This window comes from Morone saxatilis, unplaced genomic scaffold, assembly GCF_004916995.1.
Source record: "Morone saxatilis isolate NCDOM2014 unplaced genomic scaffold, NCSU_SB_2.0 Contig20, whole genome shotgun sequence".
Classification (NCBI taxonomy): domain Eukaryota; kingdom Metazoa; phylum Chordata; class Actinopteri; family Moronidae; genus Morone; species Morone saxatilis.
The window spans coordinates 6,802,607-6,818,732 of record NW_023339763.1 but is presented as its reverse complement, the minus strand read 5'-3'; the positions used below and the strand labels follow the sequence as shown (position 1 = coordinate 6,818,732).

Genomic DNA, 16,126 nt, shown 5'->3' with positions numbered 1-16,126 from the left:
ATAATAAATGCTATTTATATTTATGTAAATACGACATTCGCTATTGTGTCAGTTCTGACTTGCACTCCAGTAGATTAGGGATGTCACTGTGAAAGCGGTTTTCCCCTGCTGTGATTTTAAGTTGGATCAACAGCACGGTATTCGGGGTCACCGCCAGTTTTGTTGTTTTTGAAAATGACTTTGTAAGGGGTACAGCAGGATAATGTTTAATCGCGGTACCTGCTTGTACTAATCACCTGCCTCCTGGGTCTGTGAGCCAAAAAAAAGTCATCAGTTAGTTAACGAATTCGGCTGAAAGTTGCCAGTTAACAGGGTCACTCGTTAAACTGAAACAATGCCGAGCCGTGAGACACAAATGCTACAGCTGTGGTGAATTGGGATAATTAGCGGGCCAGTCGGCATTTTCTGCTTAAAGACTGCTGGTGTTAACATTCAGGAGTTTTGTCCTGAGCGAGTGAGGCGGCGGCTATGTGACTTTCTCCTGCGTGTAATATTGTAACCCCGAGCAGTAGCACAGCGTTTCAGACAGCATTTCTGCAGTGTCGAATCTCTTCAGCCTGTTCACTCTAGGACAGCTTAAAAAACAAATACTGAACATGACGTGATGATGTGACGTCAAGTGCGGCTATGGCAGTGGCTCGCCATCCCATTCAGCTCTACAGTCGGTGATATTAAGTTTGATTAAAATGCATATATGATCCTATAGAACAGGTGTAATATCATGGTCACAATGCTGACTTAGTTTTTAAAAGTATGCTTCCAGTTTTTTGCCTGTTAAAATTGGTCTGGCATCCAATTCTAGCCAGCACAGAAAGGCTTTACAACTGTAGATTCCAATTTTCAAAAACCTGCAGATACCTCAAGCTCACCATGCACTAGTACCACTGTTCTCCCTCCCCTCATCTCCCTCCGGGCTTGTTTCCATGAGGAAAACACACACATTTCTCCTCTAACCCAGCTGAAACAGAACCACAAACCTCAGTCCGCCTGTCTGTCTCTCATAGTACTTAATCTGTCATGTTCCACGTTCTGTCTGCCAGTCCACCTGTCTGTCTGTCATGTTTAAATGCCTGTCTGTCATGTTGAGGGCTGCTCTCGTCATGCTTTGTGAATGCTAACATGTTACCAGCAAGGCGAACAGGCAGGCAGGCAATATCCCTGTTGTCCCGCACGCAGACAGAGGGGCATTACGCTGAAAACACAAGGAAGTCTGCATGATGATGAGGCATCTAGTATCAGTCTGTAGCAAGCGATTCATATATAATAACAAATAAAAACTCAACATGGTCATTCGAAATGTCAACAAGACCGAATGTATTAAATAATTTCACATGAAATAGTGATTTTTAATAATAATTTCATAAGCTAAAATATTATTTCACCCAAGATGTAAGCTCCATTGTAGCAGAGTTAACAAAAATGTCACATTTCGTTTTCTGTCTGACCCGTATGACTGTGACATTAACAAGATGGGGCTTACACATAATAGAAAAGCCAGTGGAGAAGTGTTGTGCTACCGTTTGATCATTTGCAATAAACACAAAGTACTGCTGAGGCTGATAGAATGGGGTTAGTTTATTTTGGCATAAACCACAAGAATTGCATAATTTACAATGTTTTACCTGATGACAGTATTAGATGAGAAGTTGAGGGATCACCAAAGTTATTTCAATCCATCCCATTGTTGTTGAGACATTTCACTTAAAACCACAAATTGCAACCTCATTGCGGTGCTAGAGGAACATTCAGGAGATCACCAAAGTCATTCGAATACATTCTCGGGGGAACCATGAACATCGGCACATAATGGCAATGCATACAATAGTCATTGAGATATTTCAGTCTGGACAAAAGTGTTAGACAGACAGACATTGAAAAATCACATTGAGTAAAAATATGAATTACAGAATATAAATGTACTTACTTTACCAAGTATGATCAGACTATTATTTTGGTTTGACATTAATGACCTTTCAACATAAATTAGATATTATCCAGGAAGCTTTCATCAGTCTGACTTTTAATCTCCAGTGACAGTCAGATTTTTGACAGGCTTTTCTGTGGCAGGAATAAAATTACCAAGATTACTTGTTATTTCTTTTAGTCATTTGAAAGAAGACATTGAGTCACGCTCAACAGGATTATGTGTATAAGATAAGATAAGATATTCCTTTATTTGTCCCACAATGGGGAAATTCCGAATATACACTGTATACAGAAGTGTGATAAACATTTATCACATTTCTGTATTCAGTATACACATAATCCTTCTCTCTGAAACTTAAGATAATAGGATTTCCCCATTTATTTCTGATGTTAAACTAGGTTTTGTCAGTTAATTCCATCCCTGTTTGTTTTTAATGCAGGTCAGAAAGACAATTGATTCACTTCTCTACAGCTCATCAGTTCTCATATTTAACTATAATCTTATATATGCACACATATAGAGTTCTAGCTGTTCAAACATACTGATGCACATAAAAAATAATATAGGTTCAGTTACATTCTATACCGTAGGACGTTTTCTTGAAAGTGCACACACACACACACACACACACACACACACACACACAGTATTATTGTTATGCAGGAAGTGCACTACATTTACATTCTGGCTCAAACCGAACTGTGACAAGCTGACAGTGGTTAGTATTGGCCTCTCTGATCTGCTCTCAGCCAGTGTGTGTGTGTATGTGTGTGAGGAGTGTGAGGAAGACAGAGAAAATAAGGATGGAGGAAGAGGACGATGGGAAGGGACAAGAAGGTAATAGGATGAAAGAAAGAGTGGAAGAAGAGAGAGAAACGGGCGTAGGGACGATGAGAGGGACAGGAAGAATGTGAAAGGACAGAAGAAAGGGTGGAGAGAGGGAGGAAAAGACAGTAGGGGAGTAAAAAAGGAAACTTTCTCACATTGCACTAATGAGCTCAGGTAAGAAATGGGACACAGTGGCTACACACACACACACACACACAGACTCACACGCTGCAGTTCAGTGCACCTAGAAAGAGGGGAAATTAATCACACACTTCAAAAAGACGTATCCCCTGGTGCTGTTGCACCTTCTAAACAAGGGAGGGAAGGATAATATTGCAAAGATGGAGAGAAAGGCAACAGCAGAACGTAGGACAAAAGAGGGGGGAAAAAAGCACCGATCTGACAAAAAAGTGTTTAAAAAGGTTTCCACTGCTGATAGTTGGATTTGAGCTGAGATTACAAACGGCAGGGGGAAAGCTTCCACGCGTTTGAGCAGAGCCTGCAGGCGTCCTTGAAGGCCCAAAGACTAGTTTTCCATGCTGTAGAACATATAAAAGAACAAGATCAGATTAGACAAAAGAATTGGGGAAAAATGTTGAAAAATTGTCCCTGGGAGATCAGAGGATAAGATAGTCCCTCCTGTCAAAACAAAAAAAGAAAGAAATTACAATTTGGGAGCTGTGTGAAGAAACGTTCCCCCTGGGAGCTCCCTCAAAGATCCCCCAGCATTAATGGCCTCCGCAATTTCAGCAACAGCCATAAAATAAATTGGAAAAAGGGGGAGAAATGTCTGGTAGCATGTCAGGTACCTGCGCTCTTTTACAAATTCTCTTTATATAAAAAAAAAGGTTTCATACAGTCTTACTATACTTCTTTCACCTTCACACTAATTCTACATGTCAGATTTTAGTTTCTACATTACAGTCACACTCACATCCTACAAATATTCACTCACATCTCTCATTCACTTCTATTAGAGCTCGCTCGTTTGTTCAACTTTGACCATGTGAACGTGCACATTTGGCCAATAGCAACTCTGATGCACTGGAGAAGTTAGTATTCTAGCATGTTGCATCACTGTGTTTACTACAACATCACTCAACCAGACTACAGACTGTAATGCTGGTGTAACGCACAGTATGAAATTTGAAAGGACGGCTAATTGGACCGCTTCAAAATCTCAGTTAAACCAGTTAGTACAGGGAACAACAAAGTATTTGTTCGAGACAGTGTTTTTGCACACAAAGATGTCATCGGGTTATTCCACGTTAAAGGTCCACGGTGTATCGTGGAATCTAGTGATGTAATTGCAGATCGCTTCACCCTCCCTCCCCACGCGCGCAGGATACACTCCCTTCCGCGGCACGGACAAACTAACAGCTTTCCTCTGCAGATGAGCCAGAGTCGGATCCTGGGCGTAAATAAGATCCAATTTTTGAGATTCAAGATGAGCATTTATTTTCTTGTCAGTACTCTCGTGATTTCTGTCATGGTCAGAAAAAACTATTTCTCTATTATAGAATTTTCTCTCATTTGGAGAGATGAAAGAGAGAGATGAAAACTAAGTATTTCAAAAAGGATTTTCTCTTAATCTGGTACTGTCCTTGCAAAAGTACAAGTGGTCTTTTTAGGTCCTGGAGACAGGAAGAATGTTAGCACACACTGAATAGCCACTGTACATGAGAGAGGCTGAAAGTATCAGGTGCTATAGCAGTTATGGGAAACGGCATCCTTTTACATCTGCTTTCATCTAACAAACCCCACCTCGCTTCCTGCTTTTAGGGTCAAATAGCCACATCCATGTTCAATGCATGTTTGTCACATTCATAACTTTTATAAACTACAGCAGTTCTTAACTCCGCTGAATTTTTCACAGCAAGACATTTCCTCCTAACTGAGTGACAATCTGGCACGGAGCTGGAAATAAAAACTCTGCCACACTTTTAAAACCGTATTCTATCCTATTTCATCTACGCAACCAGCATTCATGCTGTCAGCTACCATAACGTTTCCACATCGTTTATTCTTCCACTTTACCTTACATTTTATTTCTGAAATGGAGGTACAGCACGAACTTTTCAAACCCTTAGAAAACATGAATATTTCTAAACAAAAATGGAAACTTTTTAACCCGCACGGACATACAGTACACATAAATGTTCTTTTCTTCTTTCTTTCGCTTTTTTTTTGTTTCCAAACATTAAGTATTGTACTTCTAGTGAATTATACTGTCTTACACTCTCTTCTCTTCCTCTCTATGCTCTTTTACTGCTGAAGACACACACACGCACACACAGGGTCGTCTCAGTGTGAAATCTCTCTCTGGTCTCTCTCAGCTCCATTCATGCATGTCCTGCTCCTCCATGCTAAAGCAAGCATGAGGACAGCCTACTGCTGGCTATGACAGCCACACACGCAGTGTAGGCATGTATTGTACTGACCAACACACACACACACACACACACACAATTTGGAAAATATATAGTGTATGCTACAGAACAGCTACAATACATGCAGCTTTTAAAGCTTTGGTAGTCAGTCTGACAATTGGTCCACGACTTTGGTCAAAAATAAAATCTCAACGACTACTGGAAGGATTAAGATGAACTTTTACACAGACATTCATGCCCCCCAGAGGATAAATCCTACTGACTTTAGTGAGTCCCTGATTTTTTGTCTTCTAGCACCACAAGGTTTCCATTTGTGATTTTGAGTGAAATGTCGCAACAGTCGGATGGATTGCCATGACATTCGGTAAAGGCATTAAAGTCCCCCACAGGATTAATTGTGATATATGCGATATCTTCTGGCTTTTCATATAGCGCCATCATCAGACCAAAGTTTGTTTAGCACTTAGATTTATGATGAAATACCTGCAAAACGAATGCCTTAGCTGTAGTTTGTGTTTCGTGCTAATTAGCACATGTAACATGCAAGACTAACATGTGTTAGAATTTAACTCAAAGTGCAAAGCAGAGTTGCTAGCATGGAGGAGACTAGACTAAACTAACACAGTTTTAACGGGGAATTGAACTTTCTACACTTTGTTCCATCTCCTGCTGTGAACAGGGTCGTCTGATGGTGAGGGCTGCTGCCTCCGCTAAAAGAAAGTGAGAGAAGAAAAGAGAGTGACACGCAAAAGAGCTGCTCATTATACTGCGGAACTCAGGATAATTAAAAATAATAAATGGTAGTTTTGTCATGTACATTTTGTGATTTTTCTTTTTGTATTATGGCTATATATAATTGAATGCCCCCCTTATATTGAATAGCCAGCTTAATTACATTAATATATTTTTAATAAACATCTTACAAGACGTTGAAGTGTCCCCCGTGTCACTCTTTAGCTGTCACTATCGATTAAAGGCAAAAAGTAATGAGGCCTACATTTCTATTTCTTACAGACATTTACTGATAAACTTTTTGTAGATGTCAGATCATCAAATAGAATCACTTTTCTAAACTCCAGTATAACTGTAATGAACTCGCAGGTGCCACCTGCTGTAACAGTGCATGCACACACACACGCACGCACACACACACACACACACACACACACAGAGTATATAAACACAGCAGCAGGAGAGTTAGTGAGCCATGCAGTCAGGACTCTGTGTTTGTGTAAACAGCAGGAGTCTGTAACAACAAGACATCCCAACAATAAGGGCTTCCCATGTCACAGAATGAGAGACTGAGAGAGATCATCACTGTGCTGTATGTGTAAGTCAGTGGAGTGTGACTGCATCGTTTCCTTACATGCTGTGTGTCTGTGTGTACACTTTGTGTGTGTGTTAAGCGTGCATGTGTTTGTGTTAAATGCAGAGCTCAACTATAAACAATCATTCTTCCTGTAGTAGAATCACGTCATAAACTATTTTAACTACAACTATTTTGATAATTGATTAATTACTCAGGTAATATCTAAAGGAAAAACAGCATCCACCACTCCAGCTTCTCAAATGTGAACTTTTTGGTCAAAACAAGCAATAATAAAATGGTGCCCTGGGCTTTAGAAACTTGTGACCAACGCTTTGCGATTAGTCAATTAATCGCGAAGATAATCCACTAATTATTCGATAATGAAAAAAATTGTTTGTTGCAGCCCTAACTGAATTACTGTAAATTAGTTATCTGGAAAATTGGATTTGGCTATACATTATAATGTAAGGCTATTACAATAATCTATAATGATTAAATTCAAATTTAGATATATGAGAAATTTGATATAAAATTTGGTGGTTTTCTTACCTACTTTCCCCCTCGTCATGCCGCTGACTCCTGCGCCAGATAAATGGTAATTAATTTTTAATTTTCATCATTGTACCTATTTATAGTGGTTTGTTAACAAATTAAAGAAACTGTTCAGGTTGTATAGGTCCGTTTTATACCATTAATTAGCTGCATTAATGTTATAAAGAAATATGGGATTTTATATTAAACTACCATGTTGATAACAGTTTAAAATACAGCAACATTGAAACCTTTGTTAAGTTAGTATTTATTGCAGGACTAATGTATTAGACTGTATTACAGCAGCTTTTGTTCCTTTTGTTTTGTCTTTGATCATGTGTATGTATCAGTGTTTGGTGTGTTACCTTCCACATTCTCAGCTGGAGGGTGAGAGCGAAGTCTCCTGGAGTGAGAGGACAGCCCGCAGCAGGGATGCGCTCTGCAGGGCTCTGTTACATGTCATACTGTGTGTGTGTCTGTGTGTGTGTGTATGTGAAGACTAACACACAACTGATGTGTTTGTGTTTCTATACATACATTATATAAGTGGTCTCTTTCCTCAGGGTATTCGACAGTGTTGCGGTTTTTCTTTTCAAAAAAGTCTGAAAGGTGGAGTACACTGTTGGATTTTTACTAACAGAGATAAAAGAACATGCAACACAGTGCATCTGCACACAGAGATAACCACGAACACCATGACTGGTCTTTGTTTTCTTGCTTTAACTCTGAGGTTAACTGAGGTATCGTTCACCAAGGCCACATGGGTCTTGAATCTGACAGCCCTACACCCTCAAACTAGAATACTAAACAACCTTTAGAAGAAGAATTATCATGCATCCCAAGCATTTAGGTTTTATCTGGGTAGAGCAGAAGTGTAAATGTGTGAAGATGAACTACTGCTGTATCACCAAACTTCATCAGGAGGAGAGTCACATTTAGCCAATTACACCTTTTCTGCAACCATGAACTGGCTTACAACCTTTACTAGCCTTTGAGGATTAATTCAGATGGATGATGTCCTGTAATAACATTTTTCAATCAGACTTTAAGTTGTCAGTCACAAGCTCTTCGTGCACTTGTGTTTCAGGAGATGAAGAGTACATTCTAGAGGGCTATAACACAATCAAACACAATCAATGAGTCTATCTTTCATGTGTGGAAACGTCTTCAGGCCTTGAATTCAAGTCCAATGTAGTTTTTTCTCTGCTGTTTTTCTTATTCTTCTTTACATCCAAATGTCAAACACGTGTACAGTCTTGTAAAGCTAAAATTTGATTTCCATCAGCTGAGTTGTAGAAAATAAAACTATTTCCTAAAATGTCAACAAATATTCTGAAAAACTTCAATAACTGATTAGTATGGCTCTTTTTTCCCACTATATTTATATGACTTGAATGTTTTTTGTATGCTACTTTCTCACTCAAAACCACCTGAAAGGAAGAAGTTCCCCAGGCTCAGTGACACTTTCCATCTTAATCAAGCTTAAATTGAATAAATCAACTAAATCCCTTCTGTGTCTCCCTGCAGAGAAAACCCAGAAGGGAGAAAAGAGGAAGCAGAATGGAGTGAAGGAGAAAGGGAAGGAGAGGAGGAAGAGTAGTCCTGAGAAGAAAAAGGAGAGATTGAAGTCAGAGAACGGCTCCCTGCTAAAAGAGCTAGGTACATTGTGTGTTTGTGTGTGTGTGTGTGCGTGGGTGGGTGTACGCCCTGCAGTGTTTGCAAACTGATCAAATGCACCTCATTGGCTGAACGTATGCCACATATGTGTGTGTGTTTGTGTGTCCATATGAAAGATCCTGCTGACAAAAAGCTTGCAGCACATTTGTACACTTGATGCACCAATAATTTATTTGCAGCAGCGTTTTGCTTTACAAAAGGGCAAAATGCAATAACAACACAAGCAAGACATTATAAAGGTTGGAAATCTCTAATATTGTTTCAGTTTCAGCTGATAAAGACTTTACATGTGGAAACTCTTCAATAAATTATTGATGCATCAAGAGTGCTGCAACCTTTGACAAAAAAAAACTGTTATATTCTGCTGTGGTCAGCATGTGGTCCATGCTTGGTGTGTTACCTTTTCCTTTTTTCACAGATTTCATGCCTCCATCATCAGTGTTGTCATACCTTTTCTGTGTGTTGCTCTGTGTGGATCAAGTGTCAGATGCAACGATAAAATCTTTAATAGGAGTTGACTGCAGCTTAGCCCAGCAGGTCTGATCTGATGCATCAATCTGGCAGTGTAACATCACTCAGAGAGACAGAGAGGCAAACAAAGTGATAGACAGAGATGAAGCAAGACTGGATATTATAAAAATGTCATCCCTGTAAATTATGCAGACCTCCTCTCAGCTTTCCTGTAATAACTAAATCACCTTGCTTTAGCCTGTAGGACCGCCAAACGTCCTCCTGAGAGGTACAGCATGAGTTAGAAGCATCCTGGGAACTGAGCTGTAGTCCACTAGTTGAGAGACTAACCTATAAACCATCCTATAAAGAGCAAGATTAAAAAATGGTCATTGAATCAAAATTACCAAAGATGATACAGGGATGAGCAAGTCATTTATTAACTAAAAATGTCAAACATAGGGTGAGTCCCACTTGTCCACTAAGAAGAGTGCAGTTTTTTCTGTTTTATGTGTATGTAAACTGAATCCCTTTTGGGAATTTCAAAATGTCACCTTGTTGTCTACTGGAGGAACTGGAGGGATATGTCTTTATTTTCTGGCATTTATAGACTTAACACTTATTTGGCCTTTAAAAAAAAAGGTAAATGATCAATCTAAAAGAAAAACAATCATCTGGGGCTTCCCTGATTTCAAAAACCTTTCAACAGTGGCTGTGGAGATTGTTAAAAGTGAAGACAACATGAAGAATGTTGAGAAGAGGATCAGTTATCTCATTTTCAGTAACACATCTTGCAAAGCCATTTCCACTACAAAGCTTCTGCTCACAGTAACCCCGCTCTCTATGAAAGACCGATGGACAAAGCAGGGAATAATGTACACAGTTACTATGGGGATATATATAAGGAAAGCACAATACTGCCTGATCATGTACAATACATCTGTCTAGTCTTGCAGTAGTATCAATTGGAGAAATCTGACTATGATATGGTATTTTTGTAAAGTAAAGTTGCAAAATACCCCTTGTTTTGTCAAAATGGAAACAATTTAATCACTAATCCAAACTTTTATATGGGTAGAAGGGAGTGAAAGTTGGGGATAAGAGGAAGAGAAAACAGGGATAGACATGATGGTAAAACTGAAAAAAGAGAGAGAGAAGCTCTGTCAGCGTCAATATTTGTCATTAATGAGCGACTGGGAGAGAGACGCCGTTAGAATAAGGGAGAGAGGTCCTGTCACTGCCAATCCTCATCATTAGTGAGATGTGGATGGATGATAATGGTTGTCTGTCCTGTTAGAAGGTGATCCATTCCCCCACCACCTGTCATTACAGCTACGTATGATGCTCAGAAGACAGATAATAAATGGAAATTGAGCACGCCGATTATATGTATGTAGATATGTGTTCGTAACATTGACAATTTACAGGCATTTAGCTGACACTCATATCCACGGCGACTTGAAGTGAGCGAGCAGATAAAGACTCAGTGTGTCGCTCGAGGACACAAGATAGACTGTTGATGGAGACACACTGGCGGCTGTGGTGATTGAATCTGTAGCTTTTAAGTTGTCAAGACAAGCCACCTGCCTGACTGTTGGGGTGCAAATTAACATTTCAATGCTCAGACATCCTCATAGAAGTCAAACAGATACTGTACTCTGAAGCAGTTTGTCCATCACTAAGCAGTGAGAGAGGGTTATTTTTTACTTTCCACGCTGAACAGAAGTGACATGTTTGGCCCGGAGACGACTATTTCTTGTGGCTGAGAGCTCGAGTTTCTCAGGAAATAATCCAGGTTCATGTTAGCGAGGGTGGAAATGTGTTGACTGACGAGTCAAATCATGGATCCAGATGCCAAAGCTTCTCTATTCAGAAACATGGGAGTTTTAGATTTTAAATTGAATATCCATCCCCCCCGTTCATGTCCATCTGTCTACCTCTATATCTGTATTCATTGTGGTAGACAGTAGAAATTTGGCTCTCTTGGATGTGTCGGTAGCTCCCGTAATGTCATATTTCCTGACATCCTAAAAACATCCTCAGTTTATTTTTTCCAGATACAGCTGCTTCATGGGGCAGTAGAGCTGTGACAGTTTGATGAGATTTGGTGCTGTCCGTCGTAGCAGCGCTGTCATGATCAAACCGATTCCTGTCTTTAAGGTTATAGCTTTCATGCTTTTATTTTGGAAATGTTTCCCATCTAAATTACATAACCACTCGAAGCCCATAAAGTATTGTTATTCATTAACTGTTTAGACTCAGCTGCCTCCTACTTCCTTTATCATAAATTATACTTAAATCTGCTTACAACTACATTATAGTGTGTTATAATCCAGTTTATGTTTAGATACTCCTTATAAATGCTAAATAGGGGTACTTAAAGTTTATGACGGAAAAACCTACCAAGTAATGTTATTAAAGTTTTTATTGTATAAGGAAATAAATAATTAACATGCAAACAATAAAGGGGAAGAAACACTCAATTGGTGATATACTGTATGTTTGTGTGGGCGAATAAAATGGAAAACAAAGTCCTCCATATCTTCAGGCTTCCTCTAAAAAAAAGCTCCTCCGCTGTGAATAGCTTCTATATGTAGGACATGAAGTGGGTGGATTTGTAGCCTTGCATAATCCTTGTTTATATGTACCCAGATCTAATAAGTTATGAATATTCCTGCAATGACATTCTGTAAAAAGCTTTGGCTACACAGACAATTACTGTACATGATTAATATCTGAGAGCCTAAATGAATGACTAACTGTGTTCTGTAATATCATTTATTTATGTATTTAGGTACATCAAGTGAAAGCAGTTTACCTACATAATGGATAATTATGTTTTTTTTTATATGTATAGATCCTAAAAGGTATATTCTTTCTCAGTTACCCCACCCCCCTCTCCAAAGAGAGGTGAGAGGTCAAGTCCTGCAGCTTAATGAAGTGTGAATAGAAGGAATACATCAACATAAAAAACATTTGTATTCAAATACATTTACAGGACATATTGGCGCACTGACAGCAGTACTACAGCAACATGTAAAATGTGAGGAGCTCTGGTCCTTCCTGTGATCTCAGAAAATGAACATGACAGAACGTTGCTCAAAGCTAGAAAAAACACCCAACAAAGACTTCATGCTGTCATCAAAGGATGAAACCTGAAGCTGCTCTGTCGATAAAGAAATGGGCTTCTGCCTTTGTGGGATTATAGCGTTTTGGTAGGAATTATATACAGCCAAGCTTAACCTCACTCTATTGTTAACATTTTTGTAACATAAAATCCAGCCACGCGTCCGCAAAGATTCAGTTTCCACTTGTAGGAGTTTGGAGTTTTGGCTTTGGGTGTCAGCTGCAGAGTTTTGGGAAATATGCTTGTAAGTGGAAGGACTGTCAGTTTAAGTCTCCTGCATTGATGGGAAGTTGTTTGACGTTCCTGTTAGACCTGTATATTGATTTTATTCTGCAGTTTCAGAAAACTTAAAACAACTTTCCCCAAAAGGCAGTTCCACTTTTGAGCAACATAGGGTTAATTTTTGTAAATTTAGCCACCATTTGTATTGGCTGTTAGGAGTTGGAAATGTTCTCAAGGAAATAAATGTTAACTTTAAATATTTATAATACATCAGTGTCAGTCATTAAACATCTGATTTGGTCAAACTCTCGTGCATATACACAGTATAATATGCAGCATTTATACAATGTCCATTATATGTGCATTAGTATCTTACAGTACACTCAAGATACAAACCGGCAGAGATGTTTTGAGCTCTTCACCCACATACAGTGACTATCAGCAATGACGCAGGACTTTCTCTCATTTCCTTATTTAACCAGAGCTGAGGGTCGCCAAGCCAACAGTATTTTCCTGTCAAAGTGAATTTGATCAATAAACAGAGGGATGATAACACAGGACAGGAGAGTAGTTTGCCTCACTTGCTTCCTGTTCTGATATTATCTTCCTATCTTTTTCTATGTATCTCCTTTAGTTTTCCTCTGTTTTTCACTGTGAATCTGTCTCTTTTTTTACCCTCTCTTATACTGGCTCTGTGTTATAACACTCCCTCTTTCTGTTTATCTTTCCATCATCTCTCTTCCTCTCTTTTCCTGACTCGGTCTCTCCATCTGACTGATAAGGGATAAGGACTGCAACCTGATGTTGAATAGATGCTGGGAAATCATCCCTCAGATTGTGTTTCCATGACAAACAAGCCCTTCTGTGTATGTGGTGTACTCTTGTTGTGTGCAATCGTATCATCTGTCTGCATTTGTGTGTGCGTGCATGCATGCTTTCCTTTGCCAGTGTTATATATTTATATATATATATATCGTTCCTGTCTCAGTGTGTCATCTGTGTGTTTGTTTTTGCATGCCGTATGTGTTCATATCTCACAGTCTCAGTGTGTGTGTTTGTGTGTCATGCCATCTGTTCTCTGTCGGGTCTGGTCCTGACTCCCAGGGCTTTGTCTTCCTCTTAGTGTTCTGGGATCAAGAAGACAGATATGTACCAGAACTCCGTCTCAGATGTACTGTCCCTTATCCCCACTGTTTATTAGTGGGGCCCATATGCCAGTGGTGCTTTGGAAAAAGGGAGATTGTTTTGTAATCTTCCTGGTGTCACCCTCATAGGCACTGAGGAGTTTCATCCCTAAAACTGAGATCCATAACAAATTTCAGTCGGAATCCAGTGTAATCAGAGTGTTGTTAGACAAATACTGGAACCTTTTTTTAAACTACCCATTGTATAAATGAAATGCAACATAATTCTGAAAGTGTTACCGGCTGAGAGTTTATTCACTACAGTTACTGATTTCAGTGGATCGTCTAAGAGGAATGAGATTTTCTGAGCAGCCCTTGTGTTATTCCACTGTGAAAATGACAAACAATACTCAAGGACATTCTAGCAAGTTTATGCATATACAATCACACTGTGGTGGAAATAATACCTGTGAGAGAAGTTAACAAATCATCTGCACAGTAAATTTGGTCTGTGTCTAACCTCTAACCCAGACTACAATGAGAGAGGTCAAATCCAGGTGGAGGCTTTGTATAGGTACTGCAGATTTATGATGTAATATAATAAAAATAAATAGCACGTTTCAAAAAGAAATGTACTGTTCACATTACAGAGTAATCTAGCAGGCATCAAATTAAATACGTGCAAGCACACGCACATAGTGCTGCATTGAGGCGAAAGTTGATGCAGGTTCACGTCGCGTTTTTTGTGTGTGCGACTCCCTTTGTTCAACTTTTTTGTCTGATGGTGACAGTAAAAGCAAGAGAGCCTTGAGTTCTCACAATTGGTAAAAGTTTCCCTCACTCAGAGCACTACAAGTCTCGGCTGCGGTGCATTCTGGTGTTTTTCAGGCCGTTGTTACTGAGAGAAAAGGGATTTTTGTGTCCTGCATGGTGACTTTTTCTCTGTACTTTTATTGAATTTCGTGGAGAATAGCATCTCTCCACAGACGCTTGTGTTCTTTCATTCTGAATGAAAACACAACAGGCTCCAAACGTCATGGCTGCATCGTTGTGTGCATTATGTTGAAACGGAGCAAAGAAAATCTGAACATTTTACATTTCATTCAGGTAGTCAAAAAGATAATGGGACCAAATTACAGATTAGAATTGTGTGGGATCATTTTGACAATATGGTAAGAGACAGAAAAGTAAAATGTCTCTTTTGTTGTAGAGAATAACTCTGACAGGTTGATTTCAGTTGATTCATGCTGAGCTTTTTTACTCTGGTTGCCATTATGGTGTCCTATTCTGTAATTTCCCTCCTTGATTCAGGTATTTAGTTTTCTCTTTTTCTGCCTGCTGCATTTCTTGTCTCTCCTTCATCGCCCCTTGTGGGTCTTTTGATCGCTCTCTTGCGCCTCCTGCACATTTACTCGTCGTTTCGCTGTTTCCATCACTGTCTTTCTGCTGGAGTTTCCAGGCAGACTCAAGAACAATCATCAGACTGTAGTGAGGGTTTACCTCGTAACACACACACACACACACACACACACTCTCACATGCACAGGCCTGGTCTTGGCCCTGTCCTGCTGGTAGTGCATTCCTTACCCCGCACTGCCCTAGTAGCATTGGCTAGCGAATCATTTGCTGCTACAATATCAGCTGTTCTGTAATGCCATCCTGGGGCTTTTTGTTGCCGTAACACTAGCGTGCACTGGCACTGCTTCCCCAAACTGTTGTTGTCACGTAACACAGCCTTGTACAAGGGCTTTAGACGGCTTTAACGGCAGCAGCACCTTTTGATACATAGCATTAGCCTACAGTATCCCCATTTGTTCAACATGTTAGCTGTAGAAGGAGGAGGAGGAGGAGGAGGAGTCAGTGTCGTCATCTGATTTAAAAGATACAGCTCCACTATCAGTAGGAACTATTATTTGGTTCCTTCCGCATATTTAAGCCAGAAAGAAAGCGATCCATTGTTATTAATCACTATTAATTACAAACCCACCCTTGTCTTTTTTATGCATTCATGTACCTCTCATGATGAGTTGAAGTGATTTAGTGATCAATCAGTTAAAATTTCCCATCAGCCTCAGCTGTACTTTGTATTTAGTGCTAACTAGCAAATGTCAGAATGCTAACAAGCTGATCTAAGATTGTGAATATGGTACATGTTATATCTGCTAAACATCAGCCAGTCACTGTGAGCATGTTAGCATTGAACTGCTGTGTCTCAGTACAGCTTCAGAGAGCTGGTAGCATGGCTGTAGTCTTGTTGCTGTGTTTTTCCAGCTGTAGTATAGTAAACAATGATGTTAGGATGGACCGTATGTGATGGTATCTGAAAATAGCTACAGACTACAGAGTGGCATGTTGTACGTTTCCCTCCTACCTTCATCTCTCTGAACTCTGCTACTCTCTTCTCCTCTATTACCCCCTCCTGTCTTCCTCACACTTCTTCACAGCCTCTTTTTTTCCCCCTCTGTCACCTATTCCCTCCCTCAGAGCTCTCTCGACTCCTGCAGAGACATGCTGCGTCATGGAAACGACCAGCTCGGTGTG

General features: G+C 39.7%; 1 protein-coding gene across 1 annotated transcript in view; it reads left to right on the top strand.

Moving 5' to 3' along the window:
- The window catches only part of jade2 (jade family PHD finger 2), a 160,775-nt gene that overhangs the window by 128,128 nt on the left and 16,521 nt on the right, over nt 1-16,126 (top strand). The window contains 1 exon segment of the mRNA XM_035667182.1: nt 8,513-8,644. Within this exon segment, the coding sequence (XP_035523075.1) occupies nt 8,513-8,644 (132 nt within the window).